Genomic DNA, 20860 nt, shown 5'->3' on the forward strand with positions numbered 1-20860 from the left:
AGAAAATATGTGCAAATCACATTTCTGATAAAAAACTTTTATCTAGAATATATAACCTACACTTATAACTCAATAACAAAAAGATAAGCCAATTAAAAAAATGGGCAAACAGGGACACCTGGGTGGCTCAGAGGTTGAGCATCTGCCTTCGGCTCACGTCGTGATCTCAGGGTCCTGGGATTGTGTCCCACTTTGGGCTCCTTGCAGGGAGCTGCTTCTCCCTCTGCCTGTGTCTCTCTGCCTCTCTCTCTGTGTCTCTCACGAATAAATAAATAAAATCTTAAAAAAAAAATGGGCAAAGGATTAAAATGGACATTTCTCCAAAGAAGATATGCAAATGAACAACATTTGCATGAAAGGCACATGAAAAAGATGCTCTACATCATTATTCACCAAGGAAATGTAAATCAAATCATGATAAGATATTAGTTTGCAGTCACTTTAAAAACTACAATAAAAAAGACTGGCAGTGTTAGTGAGTAAAGAAATTTAAACCCTTATTCATTACTGATGGGAATGTAAAATGGGGCAGTTGCTTTGGGTAAACTTGGCAGTTCTTCAAAAAGTTAAACATGGGGGGATCCCTGGGTGGCTCAGCGGTTCAGCGCCTGCCTTTGGCCCAGGGCGTGATCCTGGAGTCCAGGGATCGAGTTCCAGGATCGAGTGCCACATCGGGCTCCCGGCATGGAGCGTGCTTCTCCCTCTGCCTGTGTCTCTGCCTCTCTCTAGGTCTATCATGAATAAATAAATAAAATCTTAAAAAAAAAAAATTAAACATGGAATTATCACTTGACCCAGTAACTCCACTTCTAGGTATATACCCAAGAGAAATGAAAATATATGTCTACACAAAATCTTGTACACAGGGCGCCTGGGTGGCTCAGTTGGTTAAGCAACCTACTATTGGTTTTAGCTCAGGTTGTGATCTCAGGGTCATGAGACTGAGCCCTGCCTCTAGGCCTGTGCTTAATTCAGAGTCTGTTAGGGACTCACTCTCCCTTTGCTTTTTCCTCCTCTCCCTTGCACTCTCTCTACTCCTCTAAAACACATAAATAAATCTTTAAAACAACATCAACAACAAAACTTTGTACACAAAAATTCACATCACCACTACTCATAATAGCCAAAAAGTAGAAACAACCCAAATGTCCATTAACTTAAAAATTGGAAATGAAATTTGGTATACGGTATATTCGTACAATGGAATATTTGGCCATAAAAAAAATGAGTACTGATACATATTACAATACGGATGAACCTTCTAAACGTTATCTTAAGTGAAAGAAGTCAGTCACAAAAGACTGCATATTATATAATTACATTTATACGAAATGTCCAGAACAGACAAATCCAGAGACAGAAAGTAGATTAGTGGTTGTGTAGGGCTGGGATTGGAAGGATTAGGGGGAAATAGCTAAAGAGTGATTAAAAATGTTCTAAAATTGCAGTGACAGTTGTACAATTTTGCTACTACTGGACATTTTAAAATGCGAATTCTGTTGTTTGTGAATCACATCTCAACAAAGTTATTACTACAAAAAAAAAAAGTCTAAAGCCTGAGTTAGAGCCATAGGTGTAGGGAATGGACAAGTTTCAAAAGATGTTAAGATAGAACCAGGGGCTCATCAAGACATGATACAACAGATTTCTTTTGCCATAATGAGGTAGACAAGGCGGCTTCAGATCTTGTAAAAATGTGGAGTCGCAATCAGTAGGTCTGCGGTGGAGTCTGAGATTCTGCTTTTTCTAACAAGCTCCCAAATGATGCTGCTGTTGCTGATCTTCAAACTACACTCTGAGTAGTAGTAAGGCTACAGCTATATTTATATGTATATGTATCAAGCCTTAAAAAAAAGGTAAGCAGTAACTTAGGTCCTCCAAAAGGTAACAAAACCTAGAATTAAAGTTTTTGTTTTTTCCAGAACACCTGAGTGGCTTGTTTGGTTGAGCATCCACCTCTTAGTTTTGGGTCATGATCTATGGGTCAAGAGATTCAGCCCAGCCTTGGACTCCATGCTCAGTGGGGAGTCTGCTTGGAACTCTCTCTCCCCCTCCCCCCACTCATACATACGCACGCGCTTGCTCTCTCTCTCTCTCCAAAATAAGCAAACAAATTTTTTTTTTAATTGAAGTTCAATTTGCCAACATACAGCCTAACACCCAGTGCTCATCCAGTCAAGTGCCCTCTTCAGTGCCCGTCACCCAGTCACCCCATCCCAAGTAAACAAATCTTTAAAAAAAAGGGTTTTGTTTTTCCTTGCATTTACTATTGGGTCAGTAAAATAAGGGGGAAGAAGTAACATAATTCACATACACACGTATATGTAAAATATATACACATAGGTGAAAAAACCAGTCCCCCCCCATTTGATGCGCCAGAATATACTATGTGTTAAGCAAAAACTTAATTTTTAGGGGTTGTTACCTTTTTGAAGAATTTAAACACACACATACACAAACATATATGTATTATTTGTTCATTTATCTCAGGGGTTAAAACATAATGGTCTATTATTTCTGAAAACTTCATGTAAATCTATGATTATCTCAATAAAAATTTCAATTCGAAAAAAAAATACAGGGACATCTGGATGGCTCAGCTGTTGAGTGTCTGCCTTTGGCTCAGGGCATGATCCCAGGGTCACGGGATCGAGTCTCACATCGGGCTCCCTGAGTGGAGCCTGCTTCTCCCTCTGCTTCTCTCTCTCTCTGTTTTTCATGAATAAATAAATAAAATCTTTAAAAAAGAAAAAGAATACGGGGGGGGGGTGCCTGGGTGGCTCAGTCAGTTAAACACCTGCCTTCAGCTCAGGTCATAATCCCAGGGTTTGGGGGGATCCAGCCCCTGTGCTCTCTGCTCAGCAGGGAGCCTGATGCTCCTTCTCCCTCTGCCTACCACTCCCCCTGCTTGTGCTTGTCCTCTCTCTCCCCCATCCTGTCAATAAACAAAATTTAAAAAAAGGAAAAAAACATAGGGGTTATGCTATTGTACCACATTGCTTGAAAAGTATTTGGACCAAGTATAAATACTCCTGTGCATTCATGACACAGTTTATGTATACTGCAAGCAACAATACAAGAGGAATGAATATAATTTACCAGGTCAACTCATAAAGCTATGAAGAATCAAGGATATAATCTTAATTGAGGTGGGAGGTTTTTTAGTTTACCAATGGCGTTAGCTTGTTAATACAACAAATATTCATTATTTATCATCAGTACGGGAAGAAATTGACATTTGTTGACTCAGTCAATCCAAGAACTGTCATACACAGTCCCTCCCATCAAAAGACTTACAATATAGCTAAACAGACACTAAAGAAAAATTATGGGCAGCCCAGGTGGCTCAGCGGTTTAGTGCCCGCCTTCAGTCCAGGGCGCGATCCTGGAGACCCGGGATCGAGTCCCACGTCGGGCTCCCTGCATGGGGCCTGCTTCTCCCTCTGCCTGTGTCTCTGCCTCGCTCTCTCTCTCATGAATAAATAAATAAAATCTTAAAAAAAAATAATAGTGTAATACATACGTTAGGTTTCAAATGAATGCTACTGACTCAAGAGCCGTGAGTAAAAATGCTCATATGTACATGCACGCATATAAATACACATACATGTCTAAGTATGTATATAAATACACAAACTGTAACTGAATTGACTTTGCATCCTTTTTTTTTTTAAGATTTTATTTATTTATTCATGAAAGACACGAGAGAGAGGCAGAGACACAGGCAGAGGGAGAAGCAGGCTCCATGCAGGGAGCCCGACGCCGGGCTGGATCCCGGGTCTCCAGGATCACGCCCCGGGAGGAAGGTGGTGCTAAACCACTGAACCACCCAGGGTTCCCCGACTTAACATTCTTATCCAAAACCAGTTCTGCCAAACGGCTATTCAGAACTCCACTTTCCAGCCTGGTTTAGAAAAGCATCGTCTATTACCTCCTCCAAATAAACCTGTGTGTTCAGAAACTGTGAAACACCACTAGCCGGCAGCCTGTACCGACCAGGTCCATTGTTCATTCTTAAGGAGATGTACGTGGGGAAGCAAACCCGAAGCCCTTCAGATCCCTCTACACTCGCAATTCAAATCATACACTGATGAGCCTGAGAAGCTGGGCAAAAAAAAAAAAAAAAAAAAGGGATCAGTGATCGCAGGGATCCATCCCCGGGAAATCCCGGAAAGGCAGAACTTTCAATTAAGCCGAAAACTCGCAGAAGCCAGGAATACAGTGGAGGGGAGTAAAGGGGGGGTGGGGGGAGCGGAGGAAAACTGAGAGCAAAGACAACCGAGGCTTCACAAAGTCATACGGAAGGAGCTCTTGGAAAGGATCCTAGGGAGGCGAAGAGGAGAGGCAAAGGGTGCTTACTTCTTGTTGTCAGTGAAGAAGCGTGTCTGGAGCTGGGCCATGGCGAGGAGCGCGCACGAGACTTGTCTACGGAAGCGTAAGGGGGAATGGTCAGACAACAGGCGAGCCGGTCTCTTAAGACTACAAAAAAAAAAAAAAAAAAAAAAAAGAAGCAGCTCAAAATTAGCTCGCACAGGTACGCGAGGAGATGCGGTCCGAACGGGCCTCCTGAGCCCGGAGCCAACCACGAGGCCGGTCTGACACCAGAGGCCCAGCCCACAAATATCAACTACCGATTCCCAGATTTAGGAATCATCGATTGGCGAAGCATAGTCTTAAAGGCAGAGTGTCCCTAATTTTATTTTTCCTTTACCGTATTTAGGCCTGTGATCGATTCTGAAGATACAGGAGGGCCCAGTGCAAACTGTTTCTCTCTCCCTTTTTAATTTTAAGAGGTTATCTTCAGACCCGATACCTCAGCACACTTTCTAGACACTACCACTCCCAGAATGCAGCGCTTCTCAGACGCTTAGCCACTGGGAATTGTAGTCTTTTTTTTTTTTTTTTTTTTGCCATGCTGCCCTCACGATATTTTATTTGCATTAAACTTTTCCAACTCCAGCCAGATATCTATTATACTGCCTCTGCCTTCAGCTTTCATTTACCAAAGGCTTTCAGGCTTTGTGTCTTTACGTATATTCCCAATCGGAACCTCACTCTCCCGAGACTTCCCGAGGGCTCCCGCCGCTGTAGCTTCAGGCTCTCTCTAGACGCAGGTGGGAGTCAGGAACGCGAAGACGAGACTCGAAAAGGAAACGGACGACGGTGGCCGATAGTGGTCTAGTCTCACAGTCCTGCGCTGCGCGCTCTCAGAAGGATGCGCCTGCGCATTGTGCTGGTCTCCATGGCAGGGCCTCGGAGCCAAGACGAGGTTGAGTAGACTCGTTTTGAATTTTCTCCCCTCTGCTCCGGCAGCTTGTGGACTTCCCTCCTCGCCCTGTGGGGCTCTCAGAGGCGGCGGGACTGGAGGAGTCGGAGGTTTGGCCGAGCTGTCCGCGCCCGCGGACTGGACGCTGCCTCCCAACCCCCATTTCTTTCCTTCCGCCTCCTCCCATCACCTCCTGACCCGCGCTCCGGAGCCGCCGCTGGCCCCCGCCCCCCGCCGCCGTCGGGCCCGGGTGGTGCGGTCCGCGCCCCGCCTCGGGGCCGCCCGGGGGCCCCACGCGCTGAGGCCCGCTCCTCCCCTCCCGGGGCCGCGCTGTGGGCCTCGGGGAGGCAGGCTGCAGAAGGTGGAGGTTAGGTGCCTGGAGGAGGGTTGACGAGCCCTGGGATGCGCCGCCGCCGCCGAGACGCGCCTGGACCCCCGGGGCGGGAGCGCCCGGTGTGTGGTCCTTTGCGCATCCAGGAGCCCCGCTTATTAGGGTGGTTGTTTTTTTTTTTTTTTTCTTCCTTTTTTTTTAATTTATTTTTTATTTTTTTCCTTTTTTTTTTTAAATCCCCCCCTCTTTATGAGCTCTTTTATATTTTATGGTTAGAAGTCGTCCTCCTCTACATTCTCCTACGCTTTTTGATCCCCCCCTCCTCCCCCCTCCAAGTCTTGAAGTTCCCTAAAAGGCCTCTGCCTGACTTGAAATGGTCCGGAGAGTTAACCCTAATTTGAATTTAGTTTCGCTGTGGGAGGATGGATGGAGAGATACCATGTAGATCTCAAAGTCACTTTTTAAGTCGTTCGCCCAAAAAAAAAAAAAAAAAAAGCCGCAAGTAGGGGACTTCAAGAGACAGCATTTTAGAATTAGGCAGAACTGGACTGCAGAATTTGTGGGCAGAGCGGTCTAGTGTGCAGGTGAAGACAAGGAAAGCCTTCTTCCTTCACGTTGCTTAAAGATGCGCTGCAGTGAAGTAGGCACCTGGTATTTAAATCAACCAGAGCCTACGCGGAGGTATTTAAACAATTGCAAGCGAAAAGTAATCTTTTATTGGAAAGCAATGATAATGAAAGTGGGACTATTTTCAGTTCACTCACCTATTTTTTTTTTTTTTTTTTTTTTTTTTTTTTTTTTTTAGAATGCGGGCTCTGGAACCGGAATGCCTCAGCTAGTTATTAACCTCTCTGTGCTACACTTGGGTCACTGCGAGAATTAAATGCCACGTAATAAATATTTAGTTTATCACCATCATTATCATTGAGATGTCAGTTTGACTAGGAACTTTGCCAACGTGAACAAATACGAGAAAGTAGCCTCATGGTTCGAGAAATAAAAAACAAAACAAACAAACAAAAACCCCTCGTTGCTGCAGTCCTACCTAGGAAAGGAAGGACTGGGCTTGCAAATAGAACCTGTAATCTAAAACGTGGTCATTTAACCACGTGACTCATCGTAATGGTGAGAATCGTGTGCCTTAAATAATTTAGATCACCTGAAGCTTGAAACACTTTCTTAACTGAAGTCTTGCTATTTAATCCATGTTTTCTGACTTGGATAGATGGGAAAGAAATTTGACAGTTTTAAACATTCTCCTTTGATCCTAAGTGATTTTTTTGAGTTTTCAGCTGTAAAATTACCTGAATTAAAATTCATAGAGCCTGAACTAATCTTCAGATAATTAGGTTCTGTTTCAGATAGTTTTGTTTTTTTATTATTGATAAAATATCATTGGTTAAAAGATCTTTTAAAAATTTATAGTGAGAAGGGTGCCTGACTGGCTCAGTCAGTGGAACATGCAGCTCTTGATCTCCAGGTTGTTAAGTTCGAGCTCAATGTTGGGTGTAAAGTTTACTTAAAAATAAAGTCTTGGAAACAGCAACAAAACACACATATGTTTAGTGTAATAAATTTTATCGATCATTAATTTGACATTTGCCAAAATAACAAAGTACAATACCAGATAGTTATTATCAGTTGATCTTAATTTGAATTGGAAAGTATGACAGTAAGATACAAAACGTAAATATATACTAAATAAGATAAAACTTCAATTTGCAAGGCAGAAATGTTAAATCCACTGAAGTACATTTTTCATTCAAGACCTTCCTTTGATTAAGGAAAATTCTAAGTGTTCCAAGCAAACTGAACATCCACTGTGATGGCTTTGGTGTTTTTTTCAGTAGTGACTCATGTCATATTTGGTGTTCCTTCCATGCAGTACTTAGGGTGTGCTTTTACTTTGAGTGTTTTTCTTAGAACATTAATTTCACGCTTTTTGTTCTTGATGATTTTCTATATGATTCATTTACTGTGGTCCTCATGAAGACACATTATTACTTGAAAAAAATCACAGCTTGGAAAATATGCCTATTACGGGTTTCTTTTCTTTTTTTTTTGGCATATAATGCCATGGTATAGTATGATCTGAGGACTATGCATGGGCTTCAGAGTCCTATTTGTTTTGGGGGTTTTTTCCAACTTAGTTTTGGAATCTGAGCTCTAATGCTCTCTGTGATTTTAGGCAAGTTACTGGACAGCTTTGGTTTTCTTATCTATAGAGACTCAAAGATCCAACTCAGTTATTGTGAGGATTAAATGAAATAATCTGTACAGTTTGCAAAGAGGTAAAAAGAGGTATATATTTACAGGGTAAGAACTGTGTAGAAACAAAGATTATAGGGAAGTTTATAGAGAGGGCAAACCTTAGATAAAAGACATTATGAACATTAGCCTTAAGTTTTCAATGAAAAGTTAACTTATTTTAACTTTTTATTATTTTTATATATTTGCATACATTTAAATTTTTAATATTGACATAATTTTCCAAACCCATCTTTTACAAAAATAAATTATTCTATCAAATATTTGTGAACTAGGAGTCTTGATTTAATTTTTGACACCACTGATTCGCAGTAATTTGGCATACATCGTAGAAGGAAACATTGGGTCATTTACCTACCCTAGAAGATGAGAAAATTTTAATTTTCTAAAGTACTTTTGAGCAACATTTTTTAATGTTAATAAATTATAAGATCTGGCACTGATATTGAATATATTTCAAGATCCTTTAAATTTTAGGACACTAAAAGGTACCTAGAATTAGGAGAATCTCTAGGACTAAATTAAAAGTGGCTTCATCTTCCAGTTATCCTGTTTGGGGATTTATTCTCAGGTAATGGGTTTTAACAGATACAATTTACTATACAAAAGTTTGTAGAGGAAACAACAAAATAATTGAATGTTAAGACAGGATTACCTCTAAAGTTTTGAACAAATAAAATTCGTTGTTAAACGAAAGCAGTAGGTCAAAAATGTATCACAGAGATCTGAGTGACTATGGTCTGAATAGTTTTCTGTCATGCATTCAATATGTATAAACAATAAAAAGTCCTTTTTCCCCATAAAACATGAAACTTCTAATTTAACAGTTTCTAATCTTTGCTGTTGGTATAAGGTAAAATCCACTTTTTAAATGTGATGTGAAACATTCTAGAAAGCAATTTGACAGCAAAATATAATGCTTTAGTGTGTGTTCTGAACTCCAATCATTAACTGTCTATACATGTAATACTTTTTTTTTCTGTTTATATAATCCTACTACTGTTTGCTTAAGAACTAACCTTGTCAAATCAATTCCAGGATTTTTTAGAAGGTGTAGTTTGGGGAGGGGGACCTTTATTCTTAAGTTTCTATGGTTCCAAAAAAAAAAAAAAAAAGCCCTGTTAGTAAATATTTCATGATAGAAATGCAATTTGCTGGGGAGGTCTTTGTTTCGGTAATAGATACAGAACATGAGTTGAAACAAAACTATAATCCAAATGGTTAATTTTATTTTTTTTTATAATTTTTTTAAAAGATTTATTTTTATTTATTTACGATAGACATAGAGAGAGAGAGAGGCAGAGGGACAAGCAGGCCCCATGCCAGGAGCCCGACGCGGGACTGCATCCCGGGACTCCAGGATCGCGCCCTGGGCCAAAGGCAGGCGCGAAACCACTGAGCTACCCAGAGGTCCCCTCAAATGCTTAATTTAATTTAATTTTTTTTAATTTTTATTTATTTATGATAGCCACACAGAGAGAGAGAGGCAGAGACACAGGCAGAGGGAGAAGCAGGCTCCATGCACCGGGAGCCCGACGTGGGATTCGATCCCGGGTCTCCAGGATCGCGCCCTGGGCCAAAGGCAGGCACTAAACCGCTGCACCACCCAGGGATCCCCAAATGCTTAATTTTAGATAAGGAAACAGACACAGGTTAAGTCACCTACTACTGAATACATGCAGTTATTTGTAAAGAAAGTCCTAATCTTTTAGTTTTCTTCAACTAACTCAATTTAGGGTTCTACTGTACTGGGCTTGTAATGGCTATTTTATAATAAAACCTGTAAAATCTAATAGTTTTCTTCATATGTAGGAAAAGAAAATACATTGAATACCTTCTCATTACAGAAAAAAAATGCTGCTGTGAAGATGTAATTATAGCTCTCACACAGATGAAGCCACAATACCATGATTTAGTGCTCCCAAAAGGAGGAACTTCAGTGGACAAGAGAGGGCGTTTCTGAGAATAGTAGAATGCTTGAGGCCTGAATTTAAACTTGAACTACTATCTGAAGGTAATACTTTTATTTTTAACTAATTGAAAGTAACAGGTTTATAAAAGTTAACTATTATCTATTAATGAAAAATGAAATTACACTTGGTATACAGGTACTTCGTTCTGTTTGTGCTTACCAGTTGGAAGAAAACATTTTATACCTAGCTACTTAATATCTTCTTTCTTAAAAACTTCACTTTGACATAGTTAATTGAAAGTTACAGATTATAATTTCTATCTAGCTTGTACTGACATTGAGATAAGACGGGAAAATTGGATATTTTAAGTTATCCTGCAGTTGTCAGGATTGTAAAGTCTTAACGCATTTTGATGGGGAAATCAAGGGAGGCAGTAGTATTACTTTTCTTTTCGCTTCATTCAAATTTAAAAAAATTTTTTTTGGAAAGGATGTCTGTAACATAGAAATATACTTTCAACTTCCAATTCAACAATGGACTAGTCAATAGATAGTGAAGCTCCTTTTTCCATAAAGAAACGACTTTAAGTAGCATTTTCCCAGTAAACAAAAAACTTCTTTAACTTGTAGTATAGATCTACATACTGAAAAGGAAATTTTGAGTTTTCAGTTTCAAAATACAGTGGAAAAATATCTTTGAGTGGCAAAATTCCAGTTTAAACAAAGTCCTGAAGTAGGTGGTTTATGTTTGGCAGTGTTCTGTTAACAACATCCCCACCACCTTTGCTGCTGCAGTTCCTTAGGGCATTTATTCTGTCCTCTTCATTGCAGCAGAGCTCAGACCTCTGCTGAAGCCCTTTTAAATGTTGTAAACTTCAAGTGTACTTGCTTTCTCACCTTTAAATTAAGCTTTCCAGGGTAGCTATTCTGAACTCATCTTAAATGAAGGGAGCTATATAAATTCACACAAATTTGGTAATGACTGATACTCTGTCCAGAGTTCTTTCTTTCTTTTCTTTTCTTTTCTTTTTTCTTTCTTTTCTTTTCTTTTCTTTTCTTTTCTTTTCTTTTCTTTTCCTTTTCTTCCTTTCTTTCTTTCTTTCTTTCTTTCTTTCTTTCTTTCTTTCTTTCTTTCTTTCTTTCTTTCTTTCAGATTTTATTTATTTATTTGAGAGAGTGAGAGAGAGCATGAGCCAGGGGAGAGACAGAATCCCCGCTGAGTGTAGAGCCCAATGTGGGGCTCCATGGGGGGCTCCATCTTAGGACTGCAGGATCATGACTTGAGCTGAAGGCAGACACTTAACCGACTGCACCACCCAGATAACCTGAGTTTTTTCTTTTAAGAGAAAATCCTAATAAATCTTTGCCTTTTAGACAACTGTGGCTCAACTTTGAGGCTTTTCCTGGGATTATGCATGCTGCATGTATTTTTGAGGCACACAAGATAAAAAATAAGTAGAGAAATTTTTCTCTATAATGTATAAAATAAACGATTGTCATTACCTGCCCACCCCCCACGTCCCCCCAAAAAGAGAAAATCCTTGTTAACTCCAATGAAAATTTCAGCTAGGGTAAGAGAAAGTAAATAAAATGAAAAAAAATGTAGGCCAGTAGGGATAATTTGTAATAGGATCAGGACAGCTATTAGGAGATTGGTAGTGGGTTTTTAGAATTCTTTCTCCTAAGCTGTTTGCACTTTTCACTACTCTTTTCCAAGTCCTGCTTTTGAATCTGTTTGCAGAATGTTTTCTCAGTTACTGCAGCGCCTACAAGATTAGAACTCTAGCTTTTTCAAGGGATTAGAGATGTTTAGATTGTTTGCAGGAGTGCTTTGAGGAGGGCCTCTAGCTGAATTTCAATTAGGAAAAGTTGAGACCAAAATGAACAAAGAATTTTTTTAGCATCTATAATTTGTTAACCTATCAGAAAAAAAAAGATTTAAAGCCATGACTAATTAAAGAAGGAGGGAGTTTTATTCTGTTAGTTTGATAAAATTCCTATTGTAATAACAAAGAGTGGGCTTTGCTCAGCCACTAAGTATACTGGTAATTTTGGGAAAGTTACTTAATTGCCTGAGTCTTATTTCCTTCTATGTAAATTGGAGCAAGTAAATGAATCACAGGGTTGTGAAATGATTATATAAAATGAAATATATAAAACACTTTTAGGGGCACCTGGGTGGCTCTGTTGGTTAAACCTCCTACTCTTGATTTCGGCACAGGTCATGATCTCAGGGTTGTGAGATCCAGCATGGTGGTGTGCTCCACGTTCAGCAGGAAGTCTGTTTCTCCCTCTCCCTATGCCTCAACCCCTACTCCCACCCACTTTTTCTCTCAAATAAGCAAATAAAAAGAAAAACTTTGGGATCCCTGGGTGGCGCAGCGGTTTGGCGCCTGCCTTTGGCCCAGGGCGCGATCCTGGAGACCCGGGATCGAATCCCACGTCGGGCTCCCGGTGCATGGAGCCTGCTTCTCCCTCTGCCTGTGTCTCTGCCTCTCTCTCTCTCACTGTGTGCCTATCATAAAAAAAAAAAAAAAAAACTTTTAGGGGCGCCCAGGTGGCTCAGTTGGTTGGGGTCTGTCTGCCTTTGGCTTGGGTCATGATCCTGGAGTCCTGGAATGGAGCCTGCTTCTCCCTCTCCCCCTGCTGCTACCCCGCTTGTGCTCTCTTGTGTGCTCTCTCTCTAAAATAGATGGAATCTTCAAAAACAAAATAAAACCCAAGTGCTTTACCATAGCGCTCAATAATTGATAACCTTGGGGTCCCTGGGTGGCGCAGCGGTTTGGCGCCTGCCTTTGGCCTAGGGCACGATCCTGGAGACCCGGGATCGAATCCCACGTCGGGCTCCCGGTGCATGGAGCCTGCTTCTCCCTCTGCCTGTGTCTCTGCCTCTCTCTCTCTCACTGTGTGCCTATCATAAAAAAAAAAAAAAAAAAAATTGATAACCTTATAACCTTGAGCAGTAAGCCTCAATTTCCTTTTCTGTTAAAATGGTGGTAATAAATTCTACATCACAGAATATGGAGTGATTATTAATAATTCTATATAGTAATTAGTATAATAAGCATTAAATTATATAGCTTGAAAAATTAATAATCTTCATCTATTTTTTCATAATGTGCTTATATTTAAAACTCAAAAAGCTCTCAAAAATATTTTGTTGGTTTTTTTGTTGTTGTTTTTAGAGATTTATTTATTTTAGAGTGTGAGGTAAGGGATATGGGCAGAGAGGAGCAGAGGGAGAGAGAGTCCTAAGCACATCCCACACTGAGCATGGAGCCAGACATGGGACTTGATCTCACAACCCTGAGAACATGACCTGAGCCAAAACCAAGAGTTGGAGGCTTAACCAACTGTCTTATTCAGGTGCATCTCAAAAATATTTCTTAATCTTGATGTCATTATGTTTAGATAGTGAATATTTCAATATATTTAATTTACTTTAAAAAATTGAATTGTATTCCTGACAGCAATTATTTTAGTTTTTTTTTTTTTTAAGATATATTTATTTATTCATTCAGAGAGAGAGAGGCAGAGACACAGGCAGAGGGAGAAGCAGGCTCCATGCAGGGAGCCTGACGTGGAACTTGATCCCGGGTCTCTAGGATCACACCCTGGGCTGCAGGCGGCGCTAAACAGCTGCACCACCGGGGCGCCACCCAATTATTTTAGTTTTAATTCATCCCTCAATAGGACTTTATTTTCAGTTGAGTCTAACTTTGTAAGAAGTTTCTTTTTGAGTGGTGTTCTTTATTTTCCTACTCCGTATGTTGGGACATTTACAGGAAAATCAGTAGATTTACAGAAAAATTGAGAAGGGGCACCTGGGTGGCACAGTCAGTTAAGCATCCAGCTCTTGGTTTTGGCTTGTGTTGTGGTCTAAGAGTGCTGGGATCGAGCCCTGCCTTGGGCTTTGTGCTCAGCGTGGAGTCTGCTTGGGATTCTCTTTCCCTCTCCCTGCCCCTCCCACTTGTGTGCTCTCTCTTTTTCTAAAATAAATAATAATTTAAAAAGATAGAAAGAAAGAAAGAAGAAAGAAAGGTCAAGCAGGGAATACAAAGATATCTGTATCCACCCCCCCACATACCCTGTCCTTCTTCTATCTGCTAGCACACAGTTTATTAACGTTTTGCATTACTGTGGTACATTTTTTAAATTTAATTTTTATTTATTAAATAAGCTCTATGCCCATCCTGGGACTAGAACTCATAACCCCAAGATGAATTGCATGCTCCACTGACTGAGCCAGCCAGGCTCCTCTAGTGTGGTATATTTCTTAAAGGTAACCAATATTGATACATTATTTTGAACAAAAATCTACAGTTTGCATTAAGGTTCACTATTCTGTAATTTTATGGATTTTGACAAAACCTGTGTCAAATGTCATGTATCCACCATTACAGTATCAGAAAGCATTGTTTTATCACAATAAAAATCTTTCAACCTCTAGCAACTGTTGATCTGTAGTTTTGCCTTTTGAAGAATGTCATATATTTGAAATCATATAGTATATAGCCTTTTCAGAGTGACTTCTTTCAGTTATCAATATGCATTTAAGTTTTTTCCATATGTTTTTGTGGCTTTAATAGCCTTTTTTCTTCAATTGAGGTATGTATGACATAGCAGTTTCAGGTGTACAACATAATGATTTGACAATTATAAATAATTGTTAAATGCTTATTGTGGTAAGTGTAGATATCATCTATCATCATACAAATTTATTATAATGCTGTTGACTATATATATTCTGTGTGCTGTACTTTTTGTGCCTTTTATTGTTACCATTATTTGAGAGAGATTGAGCAGGGAGGAAGTGCAGAGAGAGAGGGTGGGAATCTTTTTTTAAAGAATTTATTTATTTATTAATGAGAGACACAGAGAGAGAAGCAGGGACATAGGGAGAGGGAGAAGCAGGCTCCCTGCAGGGAGCAGGATACGGAACTTGATCCCTAGATCCTGGGATCATGCCCCAGGCTAAAGGTAGCCACTCAACCACTGAGCCACCCAGGTGTCCTGAAATCTTTTTTTTTTTTTTTTAAGATTTATTATTTTAGAGAGAGAGAGACAGCATAGGAAAAGGGGCAAAGGAAGAGGGAGAGAAAGAATCTCAAATAGACTCCCTGCTGATCAAGGAACCTGACTCCAGGCTCCATCTCACAACCCTGAGATTGTGACCTGAGCTGAAACCAACAGTTGGACACTTAACCAACTGAGCCACCCAAGTACCACATGACTTACTTATTTTATAACTGGTAGTTTTTAATTTTGATGAAGTCTAGTTTGTAGTCCTATTTTCATGCTTTTTGTGTCATGTTTAAGATATTTTTGCCAAACCCACAGTCACAAAGATTTTTTTCCTATGTTTTCTTCTAGACCTTTTATAGTTTTACAGGTCATGATCTGTTTCAAGTTAGTTTTTTTATATGGTTTGAGATAAGGGTTGTTTATTGTTTTGCATATAGCTATTGTTTCACCTCCATTTGTTGAAAAGACCGTCCCTTCTCTCTTAATTGCCTTGGCACTTTTATCAAAAAGCAGTTGACTTGGGGCACCTGAGTGGCTCAGTCAGTTGAGTATCTGACTTTTGGTTTCAGCTCAGGTCATGATCTCAGGGTCACAGGATCATGCATCATTGGACTCTGTGCTCAGCAGGGGGTCTACTTGAGATTCTCTATCTCTCTCTCCCCCTCTGTCCCTTCGCCTGCTTGCTCTCTCTCTTTTATTCTGTCTTTCAAATAAATAAATCTTAAAAGAAAAATAGCAGTTGACTATATATGTGAAGGTCTGTTTCTGGATTCTCTTCTGTTCCATTGATCTATTTGTCTGTCTTAACACTAATAGCATACTATCTTGATTATTCTAACTTCATAACAAGTCTCAAAACCAAGTAGTATAAGAATTCCAATTTTGTTGTTCTTTTCAAAAGTTGTTTTGGCTATTTTAACCTTTGAACTTTTTTTTTTTTAAGAGAGGGAGAGGCGGGGGAAGGATAGGGTGAGGGGAAGAGAGAATCCCAAGCAGGCTTCATGCCGGGTGCAGAGCCCAGTCCTGGGCTCAGTCTCACAATTCTGAGATTATGACCTGAGCTGAAATCAATGTTGGACACTTAACTGAGTGAGTCACCCAGGCACTCCAACCTTTGAATTTCCATATGAGTTTTAGAATCAGTTTGTGAGGTGTTTTTTTTTTTTTAATTTTAAAGATTTTATTTATTTATTTGAGAGAGAGAGAGAATGAGCAGCGGAAGAGGAAGAGGGACAAGCTGACTCCCAGCTGAGCAGGGAGCCCAACATGGGGCTTGATCCCAGGACCCTGAGATCATGACCTGAGCCAAAGGCTTAGCTTGTGTGTTAAAAAAAAAATAGTAGGCAATTGATTATAGATATCAATTCAGTATCTTAACAATATTGAGTCAACTATTCTGTAAACACGGTATGTATTTTTCATTCTCTTAGGTCTTCTTTAATTTCTCCTATCTAGGTTTTACGGACTTCAGTGCATAGATCTTGCATATATTTTATCTCAAAAATTTTCATAATTTTTATGCCATTGTACTGTTTTAGGCAATTGGTATCATACTGTTTATACAAAATTGTACCCTAAATTTAGTCCCCATGTTGGGTGTACTTAAAGCCATTGATGTCTTACATTTAATGAGACATGTTATTTTTATTATTTATTGCTGGATTTTGTTCACTGAGATTTTATTTAGGATTTTAGGATTCATATGTTTATGATTGTTTTATTTATTTATTTTTTTAAAGATTGTATTTATTTATTCATGAGAGAAACAGAGAGAGAGAGAGAGAGGCAGAGACACAGGCAGAGGGAGAAGCAGGCTCCATGCAGGGAGCCCAACATGGGACTCGATCCCAGGACCCCGGGGTCATGCCCTGGGCTGAAGGCGGCGCTAAACCGCTGAGCTACCGGGGCTGCCCTTTATGATTGTTTTAAAACAGATTTTATTTCTCTTCATATATGGTGAGGTCAATAAATCAGGAGATGATTGCCACTGAAAAGATAGTTTATTACTCACAGTTCCTAAGAGAAGGGAAGGCATGCCACATAGGGCCACACAAGAGAAAACCCAGGTCAGTAGCAGGCACAGAGAGAAGAGGATATCAAATCCTGGACATCATAACATATAATTTCATCTATAATATCATTCACATACCTAAAAAAGCAATTTTTAATAAATATCTAGTCCATATTTACATTTTCCTGATTGCCCTACTCACATAACACACGCACACATTTATATATGTATATGTTTTTTCTTTTTGGTAAGAAATTTAAAGAACAGGTGAAATTCATATAACTTAAAATTAATCATTTTTAGATGAACAGTTTAGTGACATTTTCTACATTCACAGTGTTGTATAAATATTACCTCTGTCTAGTTCTAAAATATTTCCATTTACCCCAAAATAAAATCTTATACTCAATAGGTAATTTTTTTCCTGTTCTCGCCTTCCCCAGGCCTTTAGCATCTACCAACCTGCGCTCTGCCTGTATGAATTTATCCATTCTGGATATTTTATGTAAATGGAACCATGTGATGTGTGACAATTTGTGTCTGGCTTCTATCAGTATGTTTTTGAGGTTTATCTATGTTCTGGCATCTATCAGTACTTTTTTAAAAAAATATTTTATTTATTTATTTATTCATGAGAGAGAGAGAGAGAGACATAGGCAGAGGGAGAAGCAGGCTCCATGCAGGGAGACCGACATGGGACTCGATCCTGGGTCTCCAGGATCACGGCATGGGCTGAAGGTGGCGCTAAACTGCTGAGCCACCCGGGCTGCCCTCTATCAGTACTTCATGCCTTTCTGTGGCTGAATACTATACCATTATATGGATGTAACACATTTTGTTTATCTGTTTATCAGTTGATGAACATTAGGGTTGTTTCTACTTTTGATTCTTGTGAATATTGCTGCTGTGAAAATTTATGTACAAGTGTATATTTGACGCTGGTTTTCAGTTCTTTCGGGTGTATACCTAGAGTGGAATTGCTGTCATATGGTAATACTATGTTTAATTTCTTAAGGAACTGTGAAACTTTTTCATAGCACCTGCACCATTTTACATACTCATCAGCAATGCATGAGGATTACATTTGCTCCATATCCTCATCATTGTTATTTTCTTTAAAAAAATTTTTTAAAGTAGGTTCCACATCCAATGTGGAGCTCAACACAGGGCTTGACCTCATGACTCTGAGATCAGGAGTCAGACAGTCAACCAACTGAGCCACTCAGACATCTCTTGTTTTCTTTTTTAAAAAGTATTATCATCCTAGTAGCTGTCAACTGGTATTTCATTATTGCGTTGATTTACATAATTCTGATGACTATGACTTTAAACATCTTTTTAATATGCTTGTTGACCATTTATGTCTTCTTTGGAGAAATATCTATTAAACTCCTTTGTACATTTTTAAATAGGGATGTTATGGGTTGTTTTATTTGAGTTGTAGGTGTTCTTTCTATGTTATTTTTACTGATTTATTTATTTATTTTGAAGAGAGAGAGAGAGCTCAGTGAGGAAGGGCAAAGGGACAGGAGAGAAGGAATCCCAAGCAGATGCCCGATTAAGTGTGGAGCCTGATGTGGGGCTATATCTTAGAACCCCAAGATCATGACCTGAGCTGAAATCAAGAATCAGACCTTAGCTGACTAGTCCAGGTACCCTCCCCTTTGTATATTCTTTATATATTCTAGACCTAATCAGATATTTGATTTACAAAAATTTCTCCTGTCTGTGGGTTGTCTTTTTGTTCTTGTCATGATATTCTTTGCACAAAATTTTTTATTTTGATAATGTCCAATTTATAATTTTTCATTTTAATTCTAGTTTCTTTGTGTTCTAGCTATGGAACCATTGCCAAATCCAAGGCCATTAAGATTTACCCTTATATTTTCTCCTAAGAATTTTATGGTGTTTTACATTTAAGTTATTGACGTATTTTGGGTTGGGAATTTCTTTTTATATACTATGAGGTAAGGGTTCATCTTCATTATTTTGTATGTGAATATTCAGTTGTCCTGGCACCAGTTGTTGAAGAAAACTGTTCATTTTCATTAGATGCCTTTGGAACCCTTGTTAAAAATTATTTGACCATAGATGTTTAGAGTTTTTTTCTGGACTCTCAGTTCTACTCCATTGATCTATGTGTCGATCCTTAAGTCAGTACTACATTCTTTAGAGAATTGTAGCTTTATAGTAAGTTTTGAAATTGCAAAGAATAAATCCTCCAACTTTGTTCTTTTTCAAGATTGTTTTGGCTATTCAGGTTCCTTGGAATTTTATGTGAATTTGACTTTTCCATGACTGAAAAAAGGCCGTTGAGATTTTGATATGGATTGCATTAAATCTCTTTATTGCTTTGGGTAGTATTACCATGTTCATGTCTTCCAATTCCAGGAGCATAGTATGTCTTTTCATTTGTTTAGATTTTATTTAATTTTTTCAGCAACATTTTATAATTTTCATGTACAGGCTTATACTTCCTTTCTTAAATTTATTCATCACTATTTTATTCTTTTTTTTTTCATAAAGATCTTATTTATTTATTCATAGAGATGCAGAGAGAGAGAGAGAGAGGCAGAGACACAGGCAGAGGGAGAAGCAAGCTCCATGCAGAGAGCCCGACGTGGGACTCGATCCAGGGTCTCCAGGATCACGCCCTGGGATGCAGGCGGCGCTAAACCGCTGTGCCACTGGGGCTGCCCCACTATTTTATTCTTGTTGATACAACTGTAAATGAATCATTTTCTTAATTTCATTTTTGATTGTTTATTGCTAGTATAGAGAAATCAACTGAGTTTTGCATATTGATCTTATATCCTATAACTTTGTTGAATTTATTAACTCTGATAGTATTTTGGGGGCTTCTTTGGGCTTTTCTATGTATAAGACCATATATGAATAGGGATAGTTATACTTTTGTTCTTAGTATTTTCTCATAATCCTTTTAGTTTCTGTAAAATTTTTTAGTCATGCCCACACTTTGATTTCTGATTTTATTTTTTTTTTTAATTTTTATTTATTTATGATAGTCAGAGAGAGAGAGAGAGGCAGAGACACAGGCAGAGGGAGAAGCAGCCTCCATGCACCGGAAGCCCGACGTGGGATTCGATCCTAGGTCTCCAGGATCGCGCCCTGGGCCAAAGGCAGGCGCCAAACCGCTGCTCCACCCAGGGATCCCTGATTTCTGATTTTAGTTATTTGTATCTTTCTTCTTTTTTTGTCAGTCTAGATAAAGTTTTTTTTTTTAGATAAACGTTTTTCAATTTTGTTAATCTTTTTGAAGAACCAAGCTTTGCTCAGTGACAGTATCATAGCCAATAAGGTTTATTCGAGGCACGATTATTGCTAATTGAAAACTTTTTGAAGAGTCAACTTTTAGATTCATTAATTCTTCTGTTTTTCTATTCTGATTTTGCTTATCTGTTCTCTAATCTATATTATTTTCTTCCTTCTGCTAGATTTCAGGTTAGTGAGCTCTTATTTGTTTTTTCTTTCTTTTTTTTTTTTTTTCTTTTAGAGAGAGAGAGAGAGAGAGAGAGGCAGAGACACAGGCAGAGGGAGAAGCAGGCTCCATGCACCAGGAGCCCGATGTGGGATTCGATCCCGGGTCTCCAGGATCGCGCCCTGGGCCAAAGGCAGGCGCCAAACCGCTGCACCACCCAGGGATCCCCTCTTATTTGTTTTTGAGAAATAAAGTCAGGCTGTTTTGAGATTTTTTTTTTATATAGGCATTTTTACTCTAAATTTCCCTCTGAGCAGTTTTGATATACTGTGTTTATCTGCCATCATCCCCTCCTGAGTTACATGTATTTTATTTAGTTCTTCGGTATTTTACTTCTATTCTTAAAACACACATACACAAAATTATAATAGCATTATCATTTATACAGATGGTGTTTCTTTAGATTTTTTCTTTCTTTCTTCTTCTTCTTTTCTTTTTTTTAAGATTTTAGTTAATTATTCTTGATAGACACAGAGAGATAGAGACACAGGTAGAGAGAAGCAGGCTCCCTGCAGAGAGCCGAATGCAGAACTTGATCTAGGACAGAG

The 20860-nt window shown here is 39.0% G+C and overlaps 2 protein-coding genes and 1 pseudogene across 18 annotated transcripts in view; 2 read left to right on the top strand and 1 right to left on the bottom strand.

The window, feature by feature from the left end:
- Positions 1-5144, bottom strand: part of WDR12 (WD repeat domain 12) — a 30423-nt gene extending 25279 nt beyond the window's left edge. Inside the window, exons 1-2 of one of the 4 annotated variants that reach the window (XM_035710741.2) lie at positions 5004-5144; positions 4360-4425 (exon numbers count right to left, since the gene is read on the bottom strand). In XM_035710741.2, coding sequence (XP_035566634.1) covers positions 4360-4400 — 41 coding nt within the window. In that variant the 5' untranslated portion in view covers positions 4401-4425; positions 5004-5144. Of the gene's footprint in view, positions 1-3931; positions 4058-4359; positions 4480-4711; positions 4866-5003 lie in introns of those variants that run through there. The other 3 variants (XM_025441974.3, XM_025441976.3, XM_049106668.1) reach the window with 3 other exon arrangements.
- CARF (calcium responsive transcription factor) overlaps positions 5145-20860 on the top strand; it is a 103070-nt gene continuing 87354 nt past the window's right edge. For 9 of the 14 annotated variants that reach the window (XM_025441966.3, XM_025441967.3, XM_025441965.3 and 6 more), the window contains exons 1-2: positions 5145-5269; positions 9713-9879. The gene's annotated coding sequence lies outside the window, so the exon portion shown is untranslated. Of the gene's footprint in view, positions 5270-5625; positions 5761-6386; positions 8437-9712; positions 9880-18304; positions 18466-19360; positions 19540-20860 lie in introns of those variants that run through there. The other 5 variants (XM_049106661.1, XM_025441955.3, XM_025441954.3 and 2 more) reach the window with 5 other exon arrangements.
- Positions 20099-20200, top strand: LOC112656810 (U4 spliceosomal RNA; annotated as a pseudogene).

Source organism: Canis lupus, chromosome 37 (genome assembly GCF_003254725.2).
Source record: "Canis lupus dingo isolate Sandy chromosome 37, ASM325472v2, whole genome shotgun sequence".
NCBI lineage: Eukaryota > Metazoa > Chordata > Mammalia > Carnivora > Canidae > Canis > Canis lupus.